This window comes from Micromys minutus (assembly GCF_963924665.1).
Source record: "Micromys minutus genome assembly, chromosome: 6".
Lineage (NCBI taxonomy): Eukaryota > Metazoa > Chordata > Mammalia > Rodentia > Muridae > Micromys > Micromys minutus.
Window position 1 is genome coordinate 17,672,427 of NC_137975.1, and position 25,889 is coordinate 17,698,315.

Consider the following 25,889-nt stretch of genomic DNA (forward strand, 5'->3'; position numbering starts at 1 on the left):
TGTAGCAACTTACCTTCTTTGTAATAGTCACCTTGCATTTTTCTGAAGAAAGTGTATAAAACTGTCATTTCTATTCATTCTTTAAAAACATTTTCTCTTTCTCTACTCCTGTAGTAAATGTAAGGAACATCAAATTTTAGCCATTTCCTTCCCTTATTATTGCAAAATATACGAGATATCAAATTCATTACTTGGAGCAATTCTTTCATGTACAGTTAAGTGGCACTAAATGCATTTGCTTTCCTGTGCACTGTCAATCTCTAGGACTATATTTTTGTTATCATTCCAAACAGAAATGCTGTGTTTATTAAATAAGAATCTCTAGTCTCTCTAACCTCCCAAGTATCCTCTTAAATACAGTTTTATTAGAACATGAAGAATAAAAGAAAAGCCTTCCTGATCTCCCCTTCCTAGTTAGTAGCTATGATCTACTTTTCTGTTAGTCTCTGTGGTTTAAATAGGTAGAGTAGCAGGGTTACGTCACTAACCATACTTTCATAGTATTAAGTAGCTCTACAGTTCTGAGTTCTGTTAGACACTCCTTCAGGTCAGCCCTGGTCTCCTGACACTGCTGGGTTGCTGTCTTCTTTCACTGTAACCCTTCTTTCTCTGCCTGTCTGAAGTATTACAGTAGTAAAATGAAAGGACTTGCTTGAGCTTTAGCCTCACATGACTCACTGAGCTTTTAATCCAGGCTCTGCTACTTTGATGAAATAGCCAGCCTCACTTTCTTCATCATGAAAGAAAGACAAGATGATAAGATCTACTTTGCATGGCTGCACCCTTGGCATGGGCTGCTGGTATTGAGAACAATAGCTAGATGCATAAGTTTATTCTGGACTTCAGTTTGTGTTCATTTGATCTCTCTGAGCAGTCGGGCGTGATGGCGAGCTTCCGTGAATGTAATGTCCTGTTCTCTGTATTTAGTTTGCAGATGCTGAAGGTTACTTTGCTGCTTGCGCAACAGATACAACTATGAGCAGTTCTTTGGTAAGTGCTTCCATTCTCATTCAGCCATAGCAGAAGAGCCCGATGCTACCCTGCTTATATGAGAGATACAGCTCTGTATTGTGTGCTCTCTGAGAGTCACTTTGACACTTCCTTTCCTTAGGGAGACTGAGGGGCTAAGGGAGAGCAGAGAGGGAGGGGAAACTAGCACAGAAGGGAAATAATAAAGCCCAGGTCAGTCCTGTGTTTCTTCCAACTTAATGCTTATTTCACCTTATTACCACTAGGAAACAAGTGTTGTGCTCAACACTAAGAGTAGTCACATTGTCCAGTTTCCTTATTCTACACTGCTTTGCTTGCTTGCTTTTAACAGTTATGTAGTTATTTTGTGTGTGTCTGTGCATATGTGTGCCACAGTGTGTGGGTATGTGGAGGTCTGAGGATGGCTTTTGGGAGACATTTATCTGTTCTCATTATCTGAACTCTGAGGGTGGAGCTTAGGGCATCATTACTCTCTGAGCCATCTCCCCGCCCTTCTAGCACAAGTTTTGAACTATTGCTCTTGTGTTGTTATTGTTTGTTTATCTGAGTTTTAAACTATGTTGTGTGTCAAACAGGTTAGCAGATACTCTGAAGGCTATATGAGACTCGGAGAAAAAGCTGTTTGTTGTCTGAGATCATAATCATCAATGATATAATTTTAAATCATTTTCCTTGACTAAAGAGAAAGACATTTTAGCTGTTTTGTAAGAGCTAATCGGTAGCAGATCCCCCCCCCCATCTTTTAATCATTTAAAGGTTTTCAAGATTTGTTGATTTAGGACTCAGGTGGAAGCTCAGCTGTTACCGTCCTGGCCACACAAGCATGAGCACCTGAGTTCAGTCTTCAACGCCTACATAACGTGCCAGGTGTAATAACAGGAGTTTGTAATCCCAGAACTGAGGGGCAGAGACAGGAAGCTAGCTGGAGCTCAGTGACCAGCCAGCCTAATGAGTGAGCTTTAGGTCCTAGTGAGAGAGAGATCAAAAAACCAGATGGACAGCTCCTGAGAACTAGCAACTGCCACTGATCTCTGGCCTTCACACCTGTACCCACACAGCTACCACATACCCCTACCCCCTCTCACCAAATATTTGTTGTTGAATCTTCTGTGAAGCAATTCCACAAATACAGATATACTGTATCTTTGAATATCTGGTCTTTAGTTGCCTTCTCCATTGGACTGCATGATTCTGGGGGAAGGAACTTGGTTTAGTTATTCCCATTCATAGGACTTAGAACAGTGTCTGTTTAGGAAGTGTTCAGAGGGAATTTGTTCTGGTTTGTTCGTGGGGAGAGGCAAGGGTTCACTCTGTTGCATGGGCTGGCTGCACGTTCCTCCCTCTTCAGCTGCCCAGGTAGCAGGGCATTCACATGTGTACCTCTTCCAGCACAGAGAGCTATGTGTGTATATCTGAAGAATGAAAAGATGCAGGATGTTTTATGTTGCCTAAAAGAGGACTTTTAATGATTCAGAGATATTAGTTCTCAGAATGTTCCAAATATACCATTTTTCATTTCTAAATTACTACTACTACTACTACTACTATTGTTACTAATAGTAGTAGTAGTTGAGGGAGTGTCAAGGCACATGTGTATGTGTGTAGGGAGCTTAGAGGACAGTTTGGGGGAGTTGGTTCTTTCCTTTTACTATGGATTTCAGGGACTGAGGCTTGTCAGATGTCTTAGTTAGGGTTTTATTGCTATGAAGACACACCATGACCAAGGCAGCTCTTATAAAGGACAACATTTACTTGGTGCTGGTGTACAGGTTCTGAGGTTCAGTCCAGTATCATCAAGACAGGAAGCATGGTAGCATCTAGGCAGGCATGGTGCTGGAGGAGTTGAGAGCGCTACATCTTCTTCTGAAGGCAAACAGGAGAAGATTGGCTTCTAGGCAGCTAGGAGGAGGGCCTTAAAGCCCACACTCATAGTGACACACTTCCTCCAACAAGGCCACCTCTCCAAATAGTGCCAGTCCCTTGGCTTGAATGGGGCCAAGTGTATTCACACCACCACATCAGGCTTACAGAGAGCACTTTGGCCTGTTGAGCTGTCTCAGAGCTGACATTTCTACTTTCAAATGATTCTTTTGTGTCCCTTGCCTGTGTGGACTGGGTGAGTTTCTTTCCCAGTCCTTGGGGAAGTGATGCTGAGTAGATAGATGTTCTGGCAACAGCTAAGTTGAGATGGGTCCTGTGTCTGTGTCCCTTGCACTTAAATTCTGCCCAGTTGATTGGCTTTGGATTTTGCTACTTTTGTTTGTTTCTGTTTGCATTGTGTTCCAGAGTGAACCTCTGTATGTTCCTGTGAAGTTTCATGATCTTCCAAGTGAGAAGCTCGAGAGCACAAACATTGGGACTGAAAAAAGTGAGTCAAGCTTAGGGTTCCATGTGTGAAAGTAAGTGGAAATTTAGCTTTCTTTAAGCCACTGTGGATTCACTGGGTTCACATGGTGTTTTGACTTTTGTGGAGGTTGACATGGCCTTCAGTCTTCTGAAGTTTGACTGGAGTGTGAATGGTATAATATGATTTCTGTATTAATTCAACTGGAAATGTTTTCCAAATACCAGGAAGCTCTATGGTTTCTTCTTCTTCATTATCATCATCTCTCTATATAATGTGAAAATATATTTATATGAATGAATATACATTCATATGGATGTTTATATATTTTTATCATGTATTAATTTTTCTTTGAGACAGGACCTCATGTAGCCCAGGCTAGCTCAACTGTACTATGTGCCAAGGATAATTTTGAACTGGTGGCCCATCTGTGCATCCTGAACACTGGGATTATAGGCATATACTGCATGCTTAGTTTAGTCAGTGCTGGGAAGTGGAGCCCAGGAGCCCAGCTACTCAAATACTCTATTAACTTGGAGCTACAATTCCAGTCGCACACATGCACGCATGAATGCACACACGTATGCACACACGTATGCATGCACATGCCTTTTCTATTTATTTACTTAAATGAGCAATATTCTCATAAACATGTCCTCAAATATCCAAACACAATATAAACATTGTAAATGTTTTGCTAGTTCTGTGAGTTTTTTGGGTTATATTGTTTGTGGTTTTCTGGTTTTTTTGAAACAGGACTTCTCTGTGTGACCCTGGCTGTTCTGAAACTTGCTATATAGACCAGACTGGCATCCACCTCAGATTTATCTGCCTCTGCCTTCTGAGTGCTGGGGTTAAAGGCCTCTGCCACCACCACCTGGCTCTCTGAGTTATTTCAGAATGTCTGCCTCAGTTTAAGGCACAGTGTTCATCTGTTACTTCTTTTGCAAAGCAATAAACTGCAGAGAAATGTTCTGAATGCTTGCCTAGGAAAACAACTCTCACAAATTAGCTAGCCATGAAGAATAATCAAAATAATGTTTTACTATAGATGCTGAAATCATAAACATAGTAAAATCCTGAACCAATTGTATATATACTACTGTAAACCTTTTGTAGGGATTTTAATAATTTAAGCTGTTTAAATTTTTACAATTACTTTTACAATGTATTTTGTATGCCTGCATAGATATGAGAGTCAGTTCTCTCTTCCATCACGTGGTCCTGGGGGTCACACTCAGGTCATCAGGCTAGATGGTAGGGTTACCCACTGCCTCGTCTTGCTCATCCTATTTAAACTGTTTAAAAACACTTTATAGATTAAATCATTTTTTTTCTGTTAGCTCCTTTGACTAAGCAGAACTGACCCAGGTGTTGATATAACTAGTTTTTTATTGTCTCATTTTGCTCATAAGTGAACAGACTAGTCTGCATTTATTATGAAATGAAACACTGTTTACTTTTTGTTGGAAATAAGGGTACATTTAGTGTTTTGTATTGTCTTCTCTCTTAGCTCCCAAGAAGTCCCGAGTAAGGTTCAGCAACATCATGGAGATTCGACAGCTTCCGTCAAGCCATGCGTTAGAAGCCAAGCTGTCCCGGATGTCTTATCCCACTGTGAAAGACCAAGAATCCATACTGAAGACTGTAGGGAAACTGACGGCAACCCAAGTAGCAAAAATTAGCTTTTTTTTTTGCTTCGTGGTAAGTGTCTTTTTAAGATTTATTACTATTGTGCATGTGTGTGCTGTGTGGGTGGGGAAGTGAGGGGTTGCAACAGCATGCGTGTGGAGGTCAGAGGACACCTTGAGGCAGTCACTATGTCCTTCCACATTTGTGTGCGTTCTGGGATTGAACTCAGGTTGTCAGGCTTTTGTGGCAGTGCTTACCCTGCTGAGCCACCCTGCCCTGTTTTTTTTCTTCCTTAAGATGGCACACATACCAACAAGGCAGCCTTGAAATGTTAGAGTTCTCAACTGCTAATTCTTTAACTGAAGTCTGGAGCACTGGGGTGTTAAAATATCAAACTTAGTAAGTATGTATCATACCTCAAAGAATTATGAGTTAGGGTTGAGGAGACAGTTGATCAGGGAAAGTGCTTACCTTGTGAGCACAAGAAACTGAGTTTGTTGCTGACCCCTGAAAAACAGCTGGTGTGATGCTATACATTTGTAATCCTAGTGCTAGGGAGGCAGGGACATGGGTCCCTGGGCTCAGGGACCAGCTAGCCTGTTTGCTCAGTGACTTCCAGGCCAGTGAGACAGCCTGTCTCAGTGAATGACCGAGTGACAGCCACAGTTCACCTCTGGCTTCCCCGTGGGTAAACAAAGGGCACCCCACACAATAAAGATGCGAAGCCGGCAGGTCCTACAATACAATGCCCGCATAAACACACACCTACACCTACACACAACTTGGTAACTTTTGAATTTGTCATTGCAGGGGTAGGTATGATCATGCTTGGCTTCGTTACATGAATGTGGAATCTGAATTTAGGTCCAAATGACTCTCGCTCACTCACCCATCATTCCAGGGTCCCTGTGTTTTAATGTAAGAGAGTTTAGCTTAGATGAACCTAGAAAAGCATGAGCTGTGCATGAACAAACAAATTTTAAAATAGAATTGATATTCAGTCTCTCCTTAACCTGTTTTCACACACACACACACACACACACACACACACACACACACACACAAAAGCTCTGAATACTGATTTTTTTTTAAAAAAATTATGTGTGTGGTGTGCATGCATGTGTGTGTGTGTGTGTGTGTGTGTGTGTGTGTGTATGTGTGTGTTGTGTGCAGTATGTGCATGTGCCTGTGTAGCACAGAAGAGAGTATTAGATTTTTCTGGAGCTGGAGTTACAAGACTTTCTGAGGCAAGCATTGTGGGTACTGAGACCCAAACTCAGGTCCTCTGCAAGAGCAACAAGTGCTTTGAACTGCTAAGCCTTCTCTCCAGCTCTGCATGCTTATGTTTCACCAACTTTTGTTAGGTATTTTTTTGTTAGTAGAGCTGGAAGTTGACCCTGGGATCTGTGCATACTAGACAACTTCTGGGTTTGTTTGTTACTGAAATTTAATGTGACTTGTTTTGTGACAAGGTCCCACTAGCATGGGCTAGTCTTCAACCTGTGGAACTTGTAATCTTCCCGATCCTGAATGCTGGGGTCACAGGTGTGTGCTGCTGTGTCTGGCTTAGTGTCTTCAGAGAATTAGATAGCAAGATCTTAGATAACGATTATTAATGCCTTTTCTTAGATTGGGAGCTGAGATTTTTTTTTCTCCAAAAACAGTTTTGAAAGCTCCTTATGGGGACTGGAGAGATGACTCAGGATTAAAAGCACATACTGCTGTTGCAGAGGACTGGAGTTTAGTTCCTAGTGTCTACGTTCTGTGGCTTACAAACTTCTGATTCCAGTTTGAGGGGTCTCACATCCTTTTCTTGCCTCTTGTGGTACTGTATGCAAGTTCCCATACCCTAACACAGATTTACACATATATACATGATTCCTTTTTTAAAAAATCTTAAAAACATAAACAATGGGCTGGAAAGATGGCTCACAGATCAAGAGCCCTGGCTGCTCTTCCAGAGGCCCCGAGTTCAAATCTCAGCAATCACATGGTGGCTCACAACCATCTGTAATGAGATCTGATGCCCTCTTCTGGCCTGAAGGCATATAGGCAGGCAGAATACTGTATACATAATAAATTAATTAATCTTTTAAAAAACAAGTAAATCTCATATAGTAAACAGTGCTTAGGAGGGTCAGGGAAAGGACTGTAAATAGGACTGACAGATATAAATATGTTTCATGAAGTTTCACTTTCTTTTTTCTTTGTTTTTTTTTGTTTAGTGGTTTTTGGCAAATTTGTCATACCAAGAAGCACTTTCAGACACACAGGTTGCCATAGTGAATATTTTGTCTTCAACCTCTGGTAAGAAGTGTGTCTTCAGAATCAGCTTTATGAATTGATGCATGTATTTCTAGTGATATTTGTACATATATAGACACAATTCTATTGTCTAAGTTTTTAGTTCTATTTACATTAGTTATAACTAATTTTTTGCAGGGGAGTGGGAAGGGTTGATGCTGAGACTCTTCTTATTTAGCTCTGGCTGTTTCATTGTGTAAACCAGGTTGGTTTTGAACTTGTGGCAATCCTCCTGCCAGGGTGACAGTCATGTATAATCATATTTACACGGTTATAGTTTCCTACCTGAACTTTACACTACTGTGATCCCTCAAGTACTTCCTAGTTCTGTGTTACCTGTTCTTTAGTGCAGCTCAGCCCTGGGCCCGTGCATGCTTGGCATGCTTGCCCCTTACTCTCCTATGAATACATGGCCCTCTATGGTTTTTATCCTGAAATGCATGGTTATTTTCTAGATTTGTGCGTGCTTGGCATGTGCCCTCCCTTGGCCCCTAGTGGATTTTGTTGGTTTGTTTTTGCTTTTTCATGACAGGGTTTCTCTGTGTAGACTCAACTATTCTGGAACTCACTCAGTAGACCAAACTGGCCTAGAACACAGAGATCTGCCTGCTTCTGCCTCCCACATGTTGGTGTGGAAGACAGGCTCCATTACACCTGGCCCTCTGTTGCTTTCATTCTGCAGTGTCTAGCTTCCCCGATGGTAGTCTTAACCTGCATCTTTCCTTTTCAGAGACCTTTTTCTAGATCCTTTTGGTTAAATGCTACTGCTTATTTCATATCTAAAGCTTGCACTCTAGTAGGGGTTTATATTTTTAACATTGACTCACCTTCCAAATCTGGAAGATAGAAAGTATTTTTGAAGCTGTGGAAATAACCTTAGAACATGGGCATGGCTGTGATGAGGTCATAGAGTTACTCCGAAGGCACAACTTCATACTTACTAGTTTAAAAATAAGTAGGCCTGTCCTTGTCTGTACTGCCGGAATAAATGTGCCTTTGTTTAGAAGCCGTTCTTAATCTGACCTCTGAACATTTCCACTTAAGTAAATGCCATGTCAGTTGTTTAAAATAGAAAAAAACAATTAGCTTAAAAGTTAAGTAGGTACATGTAGCTCCGCATGGTGGTACACAGCTTTAGTCTCAGCACTTAGGAGACAGAGGCAGGCAGACCTATGTGAGTCTGAGGTCAGCCTGGTCTACAGAATGAGTTCCAGGACAGCCATGGCCTCACAGAGGAAACCCTGTCTCAGAGTTTCCCTATGTTATCAAACCAAACCAAACCAAACCTACCCCCACCCCCCAAAAGTTAGGTGTGTAATTTACTCATGTCACCATTGGTATTAGTGATGAGGAACGTGGGTAGCAAGTAATCTTACCAGCTTCTCCTGTCCTTCTCTTCCTCCCTGTAGGACTTTTTACTTTAATCCTTGCAGCTGTATTTCCGAGTAACAGTGGAGACAGGTTTACCCTCTCTAAGCTATTAGCTGTGATTTTAAGGTAAGAATAACATATTCTAATTTACTCTGTTCACAGATATGGTATTAGGACTGGAAAGATGGCTCGGGAGTTATGAGTGCTTACTAGGACAATCCTGAAGACTGTGGTTCAGATTTAAGCACCCATTCATCAGACTGGCCATTCTACAAAGCATGTAGTCCGTTCTCTGACAGATCCAACACCATCTTCTGGCCTCTCATTACCCACAATCCTCTACACCTGTAAATACCTGCACACATACACCTATGTAGACACAAACGTGAATAAGGTCTTTAGAGTGTGATGTTGAAACAGTTTAATTTATGCTGTAATGGATAAGCAAAGGAAGATGAGATCAAGAAGGCGTTCTGCGGACATGATGCTGTTCAGCTCTGTGTCCCCTTAGGGTAACTGGTGGGAAAGTTACCAGGACAGCTGTGGTGCCCTTCACTGGTTCTCACTGGCTGAAGACTACCAAGTACTAGACTCACCTTCACATTTAGCAGTGAATGTAATCACCATTTGTCTCTCTCCTTTCCTGACACAAACCCCCTTTTATGTTGTTTTCTCCTTGTTCTTTTCTTCTGTAGAACAAATTGAGTCTTCCCCAGTTATTTTAGCCTGCTAGTGATCTTTCACTTCCTGTTTGATTTATTTGGTAATTTTATCTCAGGGCACGTCAGCCACATTAATAACTATATTTCAGACTTTAATATGTAACTGTGAGCTAGTTTCTCTCATCTTTTCTGCTGGGCTGTACATTTTCAAAGGCTGAAACTTGACTTCATAGTCTGTGTGTTGCCTAGAGCCTAGCAGAGGGCTTTTCCTGTAGACAATACTCAAAGGGGATGCTTTACTTTGGCAAAGCTGCTATTTTGGAAAATGAGACAGCAAAGGAGGTAACAGAAGCACTTAGTGATGAAACTTTTTCTTAGCAGTAAGTAGCTGAGACTGAGCCAGAGTTCTGCTGCTTCCCCTGTGCCCTGTTCCAGTTAGGAAGACTGCAGCTCTCTGCTTGTTGTCAAGTTTGGAGCAATGTCTATAAAGTCTCCGAGGGACTTGAACTTGCCAGTGTAGAAGACTGGTCGCTCTTATTGCACTCTGTAGTACAACTTGTGGGCACGGAAAAGCCGACCACAGTTGTTTTAGTGATACTCTGGTTGATCCAACTTCCCTACATTTAGTTTTCATAACCACATATGTTCTTTTGTATGCATGACTGGTATTTTAACCAAACATTTATGTATTTTAGAGATGTAATACATTTATACTGAGGAAGTAAATGAGGTTTAAATTTTACCAGAAATATATGCTAAGCTTTAATTTAGTACCATGTGATACAGTTTTCTTAGTATCATGAGATAAAGAATGGAATGGATATAAAATGCTAAACTTGTAAGTGCTTTGACAGAATATTACTTCTTGCTAAAGTAGGTTAAGAATGGAGACCAGGAAACTAAAGTCAGCTGCCTGCCAGGTCTTACAAATAACTTTATTAAAGCACAGTCGTTTTTATTCATTTGCTTGTCATCTGTGGTTGCCGTGGGGGCACTAGAGTTGTAAGAGAAACCACATGTCCTACAAGTCTAAACCAGTTACTTTTTGCCTTTTAGAAATTGAAGTTTGAGTTGTAGTTTAAGATAATTGAAACATATTTTGTATGTGTAATTTTAAGAATACTCTAACAAGCACTATTTAATATTTATTTTGAATTGACCTTAAACAATGAGATTTGAATTTTTGTTGCTGCATATAGAACCTGATATAGCTGCAACCCTGAAAACCATTTGATGAATTCAGAAATCTTGCTGTCTGTGATTCAGTCCCACTATTACTAGGTTTGAGATTGTGTACACTACTTTAAAACCCCTTTGCCTGTTTCCTCCTCTGCAAACTGGCTCACAGTAGAATTGGTCTCATAAGACTGTTATGCAGACAGATGAGGTCAAACTTGTAAACTGTTTCAAAGGATAACTTGTGCTCAGTATTTTTAGACACCTTCATGGGACCAGCCTCTGGATGGAAAGGTGGTTGTTATATTGTGGGAACTGGGAAACAACAGCTGACTCTGTTCCAAACAGTGGTCATAGCAGGAAACTGGTGCTGAGTAGGACCCAGTGTAAGGAGTACTCTGTTTAACTTCCAGTCACACTGTTCATCAGGGAAAGAAAGGTTCCTTTTCTCTACTGCCCCTCAAATGCTTCAGAGTCTTTGGTTTGTAGGCAAGAGAATTGGGCTATCTTTTAAGTCTGCAGCATTTTTGTTTGTTTGGAAAAATATATACACTACTAATAAGCTACCCAGTGGTTGAAAGTCCACGTAAGCTTTTTGAGGACCAGAACCTCATCTTGTTCCCACACTGTTTTGCTCATTCTAGGTTCTCAACAAGTAACAGATGATTCAATGTCCTGGCTGCTCAGCAGCTTTCTTCCTTTTGCCCACTAAAACCACGGGTTAACAGGACTGGCCAGATGTCTAAGCCAGCCTTTCTGTTTAGGTGTCACCTGCAGGAAGAGTGCCATTTCTGGCTTTATGTGCCTTGGCTTATTTCTCTGAAGGAAGGCTTGGCAAAGGGATGACAAATTATCCCTTCTCCCTAGTTAAAAGGCGTGTAAGCAGGATAGACTCTGGGGCCAGGCTGCCTGTGCTCCAGCCCTGTTACCTGGTCTTGGTCAAGGCACACTACCTCTTCAGGCCTCAGTTTTCCCATGCAAAATGGGCTGGTAATAAGAATTCCTTCCTGTAATCATCTGTAGTGAGGATCAGCTGCCAGTGCAGCTCTACTGTACTGTGCTGACGAGCTCATGAGCACTCATCAATGAGATCACTGAGTTCTCAGACAGCTTTACCCAAAGTTAAGATGAGTTCCCAGTTTCTAATCTAGATGATTAGTCTCTTAGGAGCTTACTGTTCTGTTGCTCTCACAGCATTGGAGGCGTGGTGCTGGTGAACCTGTCTGGGTCTGAGAAGTCTGCTGGAAGAGACACAATAGGTAAGAACCTAACTGCTCTCTCTGCTAGGGCATTTAGACAAGCTCTGTGCTTACTGCAGTGCATGAAGAAGCATGCACACACAGTGGGCACTAGCAGACACTTAGTTTTATTACACTTATTTGTGTGTGTGTGTGTGTGTGTGTACACGTGTATGTAGATGTGCATGTTGCACTTCTTATATGTGGAGGCTAGGGGACAACCTATAAGAATAAAATCTATCCTTTCACTGTGGCTCCCAGGGCTTGAATTCAGATTTCCAGGCTTGGAAGCAAGCACCTCTTTACCGACTGAGCCACTTTGCTGACCTAGTAACAGGGTCTTTTTAAAAGTTGTTTTAACTTTTTCTTTGTGAGTAGTTTAAAAAAAAAGGCTGTTAATAGAATTATTATATTACCTTTATCCACATTCTCCAGATGTGAACTTAGATAACCACAGAGCAATTACAAAAATCAAGAATTAACATTACCTACTAATTTTTACATCCTCTTCTGTATCTTTCATGAGCAGTTACCTCTACAGTGGACACTTAATTTTGATAGTATGAACTATAGACCTATCCTTAATGCAGCCATTTTTTTTTTTTTTTTTTTTTTTTTTTTACTGGCCCTGGAATCGTTTATTGCTTTTTATTTGGTTATCTTGGTCTCCTAATGTCCTTTCAGCAGGAGCCCTAATGCAGTCTTATTTGTCTTCTATGACTTTGACAGTTACAGAGGATACAGCTCATTTATCTCATGCAGTGTTTCTTCATTTGAGCTGGGTTTTGTCTAGAATTCTTCCTAGTTAAATTGATGCTGTCCAAATTGGTAGTAATATCATGACAGTAATATTTTCTGATGGTGTTGCTGTATTTTCTTCAGCCCATGACATTGCTTTAACCTCTTGCTAGTGATACAGGTGCTAAAATAGTGTCTGTCAGGGTATTCTGGGAGAGGTGACTTAATTGTTGAAGCAGCAAGCATCTTGTGGGTAGATACTTGGAGGTTAGAGAAATATCCTGTTGTCATATTCTTTTTTAGAGAGTTGTATTATTTATTATTTAATCACAACTCCAATAATTTGCAAACACACTATACTAAGCATATAGCTTTGTACAAAATGCATGTGGGATAGAAAATAAGTCCCTATATCTTCAAAGTACAGTAAGAAATCAGACTACAGCTGATTTAATTCCCTAATCTAGGAAGGTCTTCTCTTTTTTAAAAACTTTATTTATCTATTTTATATTATTACTTTTACTTATTCACTTCATATCCTGCTCACTGCCTGCCTTTCAGTCACCTCCTGCCACAATCCTTTCTGCATTCCCCCTTTCCTCTGAGCATGTGGGGCACCCCTAGTTATCCCCCCCAACCCTGGCACATCCCACTGAGGGCAGACAAGGCAGCCCAGCTAGAAGAACATATCTCACATATAGGCAACAGCTTTTGGGATAGTCTCTATTCCAGTTGTCTGGGACCCACGAGAAGGTCATGTTTTACATATGCTACATATGTGTGGGAAGCCCTAGGTCCAGCTCATGTATGTTCTTTGGTTGGTGCTTCATTCTCTGAGAGTCCCAAGGTTCCAGGTTAGTTGATTCTCTTGGTCTTCCTTTGGAGTTCCTATCCCCTTAGGGACCACAATTCTTCCTCCTATTCTTCCATAAGAGTCCCCAAGATCTGTCCACTGTTTGACCGTGGGTGTCTGTATCTGTCTGAGTCAGCTGCTGGGTGGATCCTCTCAGAGGACAACATCTGTGTGTAAGCATAACAGTGTCATTAATAAATAGTGTTAGGATTGGTGCTTGCCCATGGCATGGGCCTCAAGTAGGCTAGGCTTGTTATTGGTTGGCCATCCTCTCAGACTGCTCCCTTCCTGTGCCTGCATTTCTTACTTTTACCTACTGGTTTTCACTTCTACTATTGTTCCTTTCCTTAGTCATTATTATAGAAAACATTTAATTTTAATCCACTGCCCACATTTAACAAAAACAAAGTAACTAGAGCCCAAATTAGTTACGTTCTCTATGACGTTTGTAGAAGAGAGCAGTGTATTCCAAACTCTGTGTGGTTACTGTGCTTTGATCTACATACACATCCTCTTTTTGACCCAGAGACACTTTGTGTGTATAAGACACAATATACATTTATTTTTTGAGTGCAAGATTTTGTTAACAGGTTTTGAATTTTTGATAATAATAAAAATAGACTTAATATTGTTCTTTGGAGTAGATTAAACTATTGAGTATGGTTACTTGGTATATTGTTGAATTGTTTTTGAAGTTAATCAAGACAGAGAGTAATTATTTACACACTGTTAGATTCACATTATATTTTACATTTTCAACCAATTGTATGCATACATTATATGTTTGTAGTTTTCAAAGACTTTGTGGTTTAAAATAAGATATGAAAATTATAAAATAAAGCCACTAGAGAAGAAATTAATGACATATTTTTAATCTTTGTTTGGATATATGATGTGTGTTTTGTGTACATGTAGATGTGCAAATGTAACACAATGTTTGTGTGGAGGTCCGAGGACAACCTCAGGTGTTGGTCCTTGATTTCTGCGGTGTTAGCAATGGGCTTTCATTTGTTTGTTATTTGTCACTGTGGATGCCTGCTGGCTTGTGAACTTCCTGGGAGTCTCTTGTCTGTCCCCCATCTCATTGCTGGAGTTCTGGGAATAAAGATACATGCACTGCTATGTCTGACTCGATGTGGGTCGTAGAGATCCAAACTCATGTCCTCATGCTTTGGGCTATCTTCCCAACAGTAATTCTGTATTAATATTAGGAAATGTTCCATTCTTTAAAACAGAAGACAAACCAGTGGGAAACTTGGCAGAGTAGAAAGAGGATGCTAGGTGGAAAGAGGCGTGACCTTATGGATGTGGTGGAGTATCTGTGGGAAGAACACGATCAAGCAGTGCTTTAGAGGTGCAGAGCAGCTGTTTCTCAACCTGCGACTTGCTGGAGGTCAAATGACCCTTTCACAGAGATCACCTAAGACCATCACAAAACACAGATATTTACATTATGACTTACAACAGTAGCGAAATTGCAGTTATGAAGGATCAACAAAATGAGTTTATGTTCAGAGGTCACTACAACATGAGGAACTGTATTAAAGGGTGGCAGCATTAGGAAGGTTGAGAATCAGAGATGTAAAGAAAAACAGGAAGTATGTGCTTCAATATAAAGACAAACTGTTACTTATCTAACTTACACTTTTAGAATTTGTGTGTTATTTGGTTAGGTCACCAAGACCCATGCCTTTGCTTATATTTGTTTATCCATTCAGTCCCTGCCTATCCTGCAGGAGGATCTGGATGTAATGAGTTAGTTTTTTGTTTATTTGTTTTTGTTTTTTACTTGTGTATGCTCATTTCTTTATTTAGTATCAGTGTATTATTAGACTCTCAGTATATGTAGTAGGATGTGTTGAGAGAGTTTATGAATGGAGACAACACTTTAAATCATGTGTTGGTTTTCACAGGTTCCATTTGGTCCCTTGCTGGAGCTATGTTCTATGCTGTCTACATTGTGATGATCAAGAGAAAGGTAGACAGAGAAGATAAATTGGATATTCCAATGTTCTTTGGCAAGTACATGTTTATTCATTTGACATTGTAAATTCATATGTCATTTTTGAGGGACTATGGAGGCCTTTTTTCTCCTCCATGAGTTTTTTGTTTTGTGTTTTTAATAGTATGGGTTTCAAGATCTCTCACTGAACTTTCTGAAGCTCACGATTCAGCCAGACTAAGTGGCCAGTGTGCCCTAGGGAGCCATGCCTCCATGTCCCCAGAGCTGAGAGTGTGTCCCTGCAGAGCACCCGCCTGCCGAGGATTATACACTCAGGCTCGAGCAGCAGGTACTTTACTGGCTGAGCCAGCTCCCCAGCCGAACTGCTCTTCACAGCCACCAGGTGCCCGGTGTTGTATTTTCCTGCTATTGATCTGTTTGTAGAAACGGATATTGAAACCAACCAACACCTGCTCCAATTAAGCAACTCACTGAAGCCGCTTGGGAGATCTCATGTTTCTCATAGTGTTGTTAAGTTTGGAAAACTGAAGTCAGTCATGAATTTAACTTGTGTCTATTTTATCCTCAGGTTTTGTAGGTCTGTTTAATCTGCTGCTCTTATGGCCCGGGTTCTTTTTACTTCATTATACTGGCTTTGAGGACTTCGAGTTTCCCAATAAAGTGGTACTGTTGTGTATCATTATCAACGGCCTCATTGGAACAGTTCTGTCCGAGTTTCTGTGGTTATGGTAGGCTCTCTTGTTCTCCTGCGGTTCCTTATTGCAGTTTGGACATTTCTGGGTCTTTTGAGTTCTGATCGTCCCTTCTGTACTTCTCTTCCACATACATACTTGTAATTGAATATATTTACTCTGATAGAGCACAGGCTTTGATTTTTAACTTCTGTGGACCCATTGCAAAGAGGACATGTAGAAAGAAGCTCAAAAGTGTCTGTTTAATAAATGAAAGAACACAAATGTGTGAATGAACACTCTGTTCCCTTCTGCTGCTGTGAGAAAAACTGACCCAATATGACTTATGACAGGGTCTATTGGCTTACACTTCAGGTCACAGCCCAACAGTGAGGAAGTCAGAGCAAGCCCTCCCACATTGATCATTAATTAGACAGTCTTGTAACAGCCATGACACAGGCCAGTCCAGTATTTCAATTCAGACTCCCTTAGATGACTCTAAGCCAGAAGTTCAAATGACCCTTTTACAGAAGTCATATTCTGCATATCAGATATTTATACTACAGTTCATAAGAGTAGCAAATTACAGTTATCAATGAAATAATTTTCTGGTTGTGAGGAACTGTTAAAAGGTCACAGCAGTAGGAAGGTTGGGAACCACTGCTTTAGGCTGTAGGAGATTGACAGCAGAAGCCAACTAGGACGGTACAAATCATTTAATTTGTAAAAAAAAAATGCTTTCAAGGTTTTGGTTTACATGTATGAGCTGTCAAAAGGTAAAAGATTTTTATTTTTAAAGTGCAGTTTTGGGGGCTGGGATGATGGCTCAGTTGATAAAGTTCCTGCTGCACACATGAGGGTCTGCGTTTGGATATCTAGGCAGGGTGGCATGCGTCTCTAACACTAGACAGGAGCACAGAGATGGAGACAGCCGTGGAACCTGCTTGCCAGCTAGCCTAGCTGAACCAGTGAGCTCTAGGATCAGTGAGAGAACTCATCTGGAAAAAAGATGAAGAGGACAGAGTGGATGTAGACCTCTGGCCTACACGTGCACATGGTGTATACACCATATAAAGAGTAGTCTTATACAAATGAAAGTCCATGAGTAATGGACATCCAAACATTCGAGCTGGGAGTGCCAATGTGAACTTGTGGATTCCTTACTTAGGGAGGAGCGTGGGACTATTTGGTCATTCAGAGGCTTTTGTTGTTTATATTCAGCCCATTGCAAATGCATGAGCCAGATCTGGAAATCAGGAATGAATTAACTTGGGATGCCAGCATATGTTATAGTTTTTCTCTTTCAATGACAATAAGTTAATGTTTGAACACTGTACCCATGTGGAGTTTGTGGGATTTCCATTATAGTCTTATACTTAGTGCTGTTTCTCTCTGACTGAAGTTTTAAAAGAGGTGGGCCTTGTGGCACAAGCTTATCAGTTTCTTAAAGTTGATGTGCGATTTCAATTTTAATAATGCTGGTTTGGAAGCTGGAGAGATGTCTCTATATTTAAGAGTGCATACTGGTCTTGCTGAGGACCTGAATTCAGTTCCTAGGACCCATGTTAAGGAGCTCACAGCTGCCTGTAATTCCAGCTTCAGGGGGATCCTGCATCCTCTTCTGGTTCCTAAAGATACCGCATTTACATGTGCATACCCACAAATATATACATAATTTAAAATTTATTCCTTTCATCTAAAGAAAGATAATGTGGTTTTGTTAGGTATCAACACAAAACTAAAAACTCTGTTCAGTAGTATTTTAAATGAATGAAATATAAACTGTATGTCCAAAGTTGAATAATATATGCAAACAAATCACATAAATAGTATAAAGTACCCAGAATACTTCATACTTCCATGTTTGCATTTTTAATAGTGAAAGACAAGCTTCGGAGTCATTTTAGCAACTATCTTTGTATCTGTCTGCCCTCAGCGTTCCCCTCTTAGACACGTGCTATAGGACAGGGAATATTGGCTCAATATGTTCGGTAGCATTTTTTATATTTGCAATGTAGAAGTTATGTTTCCTTTTTTCTTTTCAGGGGCTGCTTTCTTACCTCATCATTGATAGGCACACTTGCATTAAGCCTTACGATACCTCTCTCCATCATAGCTGACATGTGCATGCAAAAGGTAAGTTCAGGATACTGTAAGTGTTGCCAAGGAGACCTAGTGATATTTCAGTAATAAGGGAGGCAGACTTGGACAATGCTTGATGCCTCTGTCCCTAAGAGAGACTCTGGTACTTAGGAACATAAAGTGTAAGGACTGAGGAGGGGTTCCACAAACTTGAGGACGGAGCTTGATCTCCATTATCCATGTGGAAAACAATACTGGGAGCATTGTTGCATGCTTGTAATGCTGGGGAAGGTGGCGACAGGAGGAATCCTGGGGTTCACTGAACAGCTCACAGGGAAAGTCTGAGGTCAGTAAGTGACTATCTTAAAAATCAGCACTTAAGGAAAGAAAGCCAAGTGACCTTTGGCTTCTACAGTCATGGTCATGCCCATGTGTCTGAGTACAGCCACACCGACATGAGTTAGGAGTTTCTTTTCTTTTCTGGTCTTGAACTCACAGAGATCTGTCTGCCTCTGCCTCCAAAGTTCTAGAATTAAAGGCGTGTGCCACCACACCTTGTGGAAAAGGTTTCTTCAATGCTTCTAAGGGTGGCAGAGGAGAGAGGTCTTTGCCTAAAGCTGTGAAGAAGACAGCCACTTATTCTGCATTGGATTTTGAATATCTTATGTCATAAGTAATCATAGCGTACATGTGTGTTAGCTTAATACAATTTGAAAAGGGAGATATTGGAAAGTTACAAGGTTTATAGTGTTTTCTAATAGCCTTATTTTAGTGCTCTTATTTAGCCTATTTTTCTATAGGTTTAGTATAACTCAAGGATAAAGGCAAACTACTCTATGTGATGTGTATATTCATTATTTAAGAATCATCCCATAGAGCTAGAGAGATAGCTCAGTGTTAAGAGCACGTACTGCTCTTACAGAGGGCTTGGGCTCCATTTCCTTCAACCAGCTCCAGAAGATCTGACCCTCTCCTGGCCTCTCCCAGCACCTGTACATACCTACACTCAGGAACATACATATGCACATAAATAAATAAATCTTTACAAACACTTCGGTGCTGATACTTCTGGATTATTAGATGTTCAGGTAATTATTCAAAAAAGTTACAGTTTATCAATACTTCAATATCTATATGCAGGCTTCTTAGTTTCTCTTAGTGAGTATTCATTCTTGGCTGAACTTTCTTGGGTCACTTAACCTCTGTGTGTACATATGGTGCAAACGAGGCTGCTTGTTAAACACTGTTGGAGGGTTGTTTTATTTAGGGCAAGTAGAATTGTAAATTGAAGTCCTGAATCCTCTTACATAGTAATTCTTTATAACATATTTTCAGTGTTTAGTATGTCTTCTTTGTATTTTAAGTACATTAGAGGTAAAAAAATGCCTTAATGATAATTTTGAGGTTTTATTTTAATCTTTTGTTTTAGGTGCAGTTTTCTTGGTTATTTTTTGCAGGCGCTATCCCTGTATTTTTTTCATTTTTTATTGTTACTCTCCTATGCCATTATAATAATTGGGATCCTGTGATGGTAGGAGTCAGAAGAGTTTTTGCCTTTATATGTAGAAAACATCGAATTCAGAGGTATGTTTTATCCCATAATTTAAACTTGTGTCTGTGTGTTTGTACATACACGCACACGCGTGTGCACGTGCATGTTTTTATCCATTTATTTGTGTCTGCATGAACCTATATGTGTGCATATATGCATAAGGGGAGACCAGAGTCCAATGTCAATGTCTCCCCTAATCACATTCCCCCTTAGTTTTGAATGTTGTACTGGTACTGGCCATTTTGGGTAGCCTGGATCAATTTGAATATACTGGCTGGCAGTGAGCCCCAGGGATCCACCTGTCTTGCTTTGATTTTTTTTAATGTGGGTTAGGAGAGATTGAAATTATGTCCTTAGGCTTTGGGGCAAGTACTTTACCATCATCAGCCCTTGTTTTTATTTTTTGTTTGGTTTTGGTTTTGGTTTTTTGAGCTATGGCTACTTTTTAACCCTGGCTGGCCCTGAGCTCTTCTTGATCTTCTTGCCTTAGCCTGTTGAACTCTGGGATCACAACATAGATTTCCTATGTTTGCATCTGTGTGGCAGTGCTTTTCTATAATCTCAGCGACTCAGGAAGACAGTAGGATTGGGAGGTTGGAGCCAGCTCGGGCTACAGAGGGAGACCCTGTCCCAGAAGACAGGAGTGATGGGTTAGCCAAGCAAGTGGAGGCGTGACAGTGGCAGCCTGGCTTTAGGGATGTGTCAAGAATTGTTAAAGGAACACATGGAATAGTTCATAGTGTATAAGAAAAAGAAATGCGTTTGGATCCTTAGGATGGTGAAATAATTTCTCTACCACTAATTTTGAGGAAGGAAATGTTTTGGTTCACAGGAAAAACAAGAGTACTTACTGATTTTCAGTTACATGTAGAAAATGTTGATTTGGTGCAGTTCATAATAGAACATGTTAACACTGTCTTATATGATCTTTTCTACATTTTTTTGGTTTTGTTTTTTTAATTTAAGAGAAGACTTTTGTATTGTGCTTCAAAAACACGAGGGAAACAATTGATTCTGTCACTACTGTATCGTGACCTCCAGCTTTAGATAGGGTAGCAGGATATTTCTGAGGTTTCCTTTTTGTTCTAAAGCTTTGTTAACTGTTGCCTCTTTTCTCTAGAGTTCCAGAAGACAGTGAACAGTGTGAGAGCCTCATTTCTATGCACAGCGTTTCTCAGGAGGATGGAGCTACTTAGCTGCTATGGTCTGTCATCCTGGTGTGTATGTGAGCCAGTACCAGTGCTTCATGGGGTTCTTATTCTTGGGATATCCAATGTAGGGCAGGCCTGCCTGCATGCCTGCCTCCCCTCCCCTCTTCTCCCCTCCCTCCCTCCCTCCCTCCTTCTATCCTTCCCTATCTCTCTTGCTTCTTTCTATTTTGAAACAAGATCTCTGTACATAGCCATGCCTGGGCTGGAACTTGCTATGTAGACCAGACTAACCCAGATCTACCTGCCTCTTACATCTAGAGTGTTGAAATTAAAGGTGTGCAACACCACACCCTGTCCCTGCAAGAGATTTTCTCAAATGAGTTGTTTGAGGTGGCCAAAGATGCTGCAGCCTCTGGAGTCAAACCTTGGGTTCCAGGTCTCCAGGTTCTTCCATAGTTGGCTGAGTGATACTTTGGGAGCTTCTTGGTCTCTTTGAGCCTGTTTCCTTGTTTGGGAAATACCTTATGATAAAACTGTCTTACAGATATTGAGTTCAAAGTATCACAATGGTTCCTTTTTCAAATTAGTCAGTGAGTTCTAAGTCATTTTGTCTATATATGTGCACACATGTGTTCCCCCATGTGCATGGAAGTTCATGTGTTCATGTGTGTGGCCTTTGGCCAGAGGTTGATACCTGTTGTCTTCCTTTATTACTCTTGACTCTGAGATAGTCTCCCACTGACGGAAAGCTCACTCATTAAGCTAGACTGGCTGGCTAGCAGATCCCAGGGTTCCTCCTGTGTCCGTCTCCCAGCACTGGGATTACAGGTGTGTGTTGCTTCTGACGTGGATGCTGGGGATCTGAGCTCAGGTCCGCATGCTTTAGCAGCAAACACTCTACCAGATGAGTCATCTCTCCAGCCTCACATCCCAGTCTTCTTTATGCTAAATCATTTTATCTAATTATGTTCTTTAGAAATACATGTTCTCATTATACAACTAAGAAAAATAAAACACTCTGGAGATAATTACATCGTCTCTTCCCGCTCACCATCATGTGTATACATGCAGGTGTGTAGATTTTATATGACTGGTAGTGAGCTGCTTAATGTTTCAGAATTGTTTTACTACTTTAATTTTTTAAAAAAGAATTAGTGTCCTCTATATTTCTTCCAAGCTAAGAGCATGTATGACAGATATTAGTTGGCTAACAGATCTTGGAATAAGGTTAGCATATCTTCCGTAGGTACAAATCAAATTCATTTATTTAGAATAGGAAGCTCCAATAAGTTACGGGAGTGCCGAGGATCCCAGCCTTTTATTCTGGGATACCCCTACACACTTCCTGCTGAAATGTTTCATGATTGTGCCTGGACTTTTCCTCCTCACCCACAGCTTGGACCTTATGGTATAATTGTTGTTTGTATAGTAAATTCACCCCTAAAGCTACTTTTCTTGAGTTTCTGTGGTTGTATCTTTGAACACAGTCTGAGGTTTAACTCTAAAGCTATGCAAAGCAGCTTCTCCTGCCTTGGCTACTCTGCTCACCCCAGGAAGTCACATGGGCTCCACAATATGCTGGGAACCAACTTGTGGGCTTATGCCTAGGTACTGTAAAAACCAATAACTGATTCTTTTTCTAAGACACTTTTGTTAGCAGGTATTAGTTACATATAATAATGCATTTGATGATGGCATTTCCATACATGTATATAAGGCATTTGGATCATATCTATTCCTTATTACTCTTTCTTGTCTCTCTCCATTCCTGCTGAGCCTTATCCTCTTCTAAACTGTGTCCTTCAACTTCGTTTGCCTCCTTTCCTTGTGTGTGTGTGTCTGTGTGTTTGAATTTCTTATAGGAACATGGGGAAGGAATTACTTTGATAAGAGCATGAGCAACCTACCTGTGGGTACAGCACTGAAGAAAACATCTCTCAGCAACCATTAGCTTACACTGCAACCCCAGGAAGAGGTGGAATCAAATCTTAACTGCCTGTAAACCCCAAGTCTCAGCTGATTTCCTTGGACTTGCCTTTCTCTTCATAGATATTTTCCCATTTCTGTTGTTTGTCTGTCCAGCTTTAGGCATTCCAGTTGACAAAGCTCTTCACTAAGACAGATCAGGAACTCTACTCCCACACCACATGCTGACCTCTGAGTTGCATGTCATTCTAGCCAGAATGGAGAAGCCAGTCTCCATGGTGCATGGTGATACATGCCATACAGCGTTTGGGAGGCAGATGCAGGGAGAGTTCAAGGTTATCCTTCACTGGATAGTGAGTTTGAGGCCAGCCTGAACACATGAGACTTTATTTCAAAGGAAAAAGAAAACAGCACCAACAAAAACAGATTTCCCACCACTTTTGTGTAGTGGCTGCATAATTTGGGATAGATCTATATTCTGTGCTTATATTTTATGACTAAATAAGATATGACCATATCATTACAACTCTACTTTACCTGATATTTTCTCTAGAACTTCTCTTTACCACTGTTTTAGAGACTAAATTTTACAACTTTTCTGTTGTATACAATACAGGGAAGCCATGTGAAGGCATGGCTGACATTCTATGTGCTTTGAACCAGATTCCTACTTTCTGTTGCTTCCCTCCCACTTCCTGACAGCCACCAAGACTTGATTGCTGTGGCTTGATCTTCTCTTTTCATGTAGTTTCCTTTGAAGAACTCTCGCCCTTTATTTTCTGCTGACTTTTTAGTGAGGTGTGGGAGACACGTGTGCCGTGTTTCAGTTAAAAATAATGGGGCTAGAGAAAAGGCTCCGGAGCTAAGAGTGCTTGAGTTTCTTACAGAATACTGAGCTTGGCTCCAGTTGCCGGGGATCCCATGACCTTTCCGGCCTCCTCAGACCCTGCATTCATATGTACACCCCCACAGACACAGAGAAATAGAAATAAGATCTTTAAATTATAAATGAGTGCACACAGAGTCATTTGCCCTTCTCCGTGCCGTTGCATTGTGCATAGACTGTCACGTCCAAGCCCACCCACCCTTTCTGTGTCATTTGGAAAAGTGACACAGAAAGTAGAGATGGTGAAGACGAGAGACGGTGGAATGTCACTGAGGAGCTAGAGCAGCCCGGGTGGGAGGAGGCGTTGCCTACAGAGCACAGTAGAATATGCCAGAAGTAAAGCTAAGTCCTGGTACCCAGCTCTCATGCAGGGTGCTGACAGACCTGCCATTGCCATGAGACTTGTCCGGAGTTCCTGTGCTTTTACATTTCTTTACTTGGTGTGTGTACATGTGCACTGCCGGAGCATGCGTTTGGAGGCCAGAGTCCAATTTGAGGGACTTGGATCTCCTTTTACATGTGGCTTCTAAGAATTGAACTCAGGTTAACTAGACTCAGTGGCAAGCCCCTTCTTCTCCTGAGCCATAGTGTTGGCCCTGTTCTGAATTCTCCTAACGCACGTTCAAGTACCAATTACTTGAATAAATACATGTGTTGTGTATAATGGGTATTTCAACTTCTCATACTCTACAATATAGAAATTAAGATAATATAAGTGATGAATAACCATTTTTTGTGTCCTTTTCTTTTTAGCTTAATGGAGCATTCTACAGTGAAGAGACAGTCTGGCAAGTTCTTTGTAGAAGTGTTTCAGTACCTTGTCTGAACAGGAGCTCTGTTTCAGTTCTTTGAAACTCTACATTTTCCACATGTCTGCTTCATTTTCAAAATGAAGGACGTCCTCTGTAGGTTGTGTGTAGTCCAGTTGCTCTAAAGGATCAACCTGCCTTACATATCAGTTCAGTTCACGAAATCTGTGGAACGATTCAAGGAACGAAAGTCCTCTGGAGCCTCTGCTTAAACATGCTTCTCAGTTCCCGAGAGGTCACCTAAGGGCGACGGGCATTTCTGACAGGGCTCCAGGCTGCATCCTGCGGTGGGTGCAGGTTCTGCTTTTCAGTTTGGTAGATTGCAAGTAAGCACACAAAAGACGTGGTGCTTAGTGTGACAAGTGTGTTCCTGCAAGGTTGGTGGCACTTTAGAGGACGGCAGGCATCTGAGAAGACCGCTCTGAGCACGCTGCACTCTGCTCCTCCTGGTTTGGTGCCTTCTATCTCAAACAACATGACAAGCTGGGACAGTTTTAAAGGGAAGACTTGCAAACTGGAAAATCATGTATTTCTAAAGGCTGTGTGGTTATAAAGTAGTTGAGAAAGCTCTGTTTCATTTAGAGTTTTAAAGGAATATTCTCTCTTCAATTAAGAAATTTTCATAATGGAATGGTTTAAATTGAAGTGATAAAGAATATTATTAGAATAAAATGTTTGTATATGTATTTGTGTATTAAAGATGTATCAAGTAATTTTGTATTTTTCACATATAAATGTGCTAAATTACTTTAAAACTGGGTGCTGCTTCCTTAAATAATCTTACTTTTCTTAAGTAAATTTAAATGGTTAAAATAAAAAAGAAAGGCAAGTTAAAAACTCTGTTTAAAAGATGACATTTGATTTTTAAATTTTTTAGGTTTCCCTTTCTTTCTTTTCTTTCTTTCTTTCTTTCTTTCTTTCTTTCTTTCTTTCTTTCTTTCTTTCTTTCTTTCTTTCTTTCTTTCTCTCTCTATCATTAAATCATGAGGCTGGGAATTCATCTTAGTTGGTGGAATGCTTGCCTGGCACAACTGAAGCCCTGAGCTCCATTCTCAGCCTTCAGAAACCATGTGAAGTGGTGCCTGCCTGCACAGCCCTCGGGGCAGAGGCAGGGGACCAGGAGTGACACCATGCATGCTACCTGGGGAATCTAAGGCCAGCCTTGGAGAATGAGATACGTATCAAAACATTATGAGATGTTCCTAACTGACTCCTAAATGGAGGGCTTCGCCATACTGGCAGCGTGTGTGCCTCTGGGATGGCTCCTGCAGGTGAGCCCTTGTGTGAGGCTTCTCTGCCTCTCGCTCAGTCAGAATCCATGCCTGTTTCAAGTTAACTAAGAATCATTCTCTGAGTCTCTTAATGCATCTTATTTAAAAAGAAATTCTCCTTACTGAGTTCCATTTTGTCCTGTGCACATTCTTAAAATTGCTCTGGTGTTACCCTGAATCTAAAAATCTAGCTGTCTTTTTGCTTAGTTCTGATACAGAGTATCAGACAGCTGTGTTTCTCACTTGGGGCCACCAGAGATTCTTAGCTAA

General features: G+C 40.9%; 1 protein-coding gene across 4 annotated transcripts in view; it reads left to right on the forward strand.

Annotated features, from left to right (window-relative positions):
• Nucleotides 1-25,112, forward strand: part of SLC35F5 (solute carrier family 35 member F5) — a 32,020-nt gene extending 6,908 nt beyond the window's left edge. For 3 of the 4 annotated variants that reach the window (XM_080917719.1, XM_080917721.1, XM_080917722.1), the window contains 12 exons: nt 928-990; nt 3,277-3,358; nt 4,848-5,038; nt 7,192-7,273; nt 8,680-8,767; nt 11,674-11,738; nt 15,222-15,326; nt 15,840-15,999; nt 17,988-18,078; nt 19,454-19,608; nt 20,697-20,793; nt 24,293-25,112. In XM_080917719.1, the coding sequence (XP_080773845.1) occupies nt 928-990; nt 3,277-3,358; nt 4,848-5,038; nt 7,192-7,273; nt 8,680-8,767; nt 11,674-11,738; nt 15,222-15,326; nt 15,840-15,999; nt 17,988-18,078; nt 19,454-19,608; nt 20,697-20,772 (1,158 nt within the window). In that variant the 3' untranslated portion in view covers nt 20,773-20,793; nt 24,293-25,112. The remainder of the gene's footprint in view (nt 1-927; nt 991-3,276; nt 3,359-4,847; nt 5,039-7,191; nt 7,274-8,679; nt 8,768-11,673; nt 11,739-15,221; nt 15,327-15,839; nt 16,000-17,987; nt 18,079-19,453; nt 19,609-20,696; nt 20,794-24,292) is intronic. The other variant, XM_080917720.1, reaches the window with a different exon arrangement.
• Nucleotides 25,113-25,889: the final 777 nt, after the last annotated feature.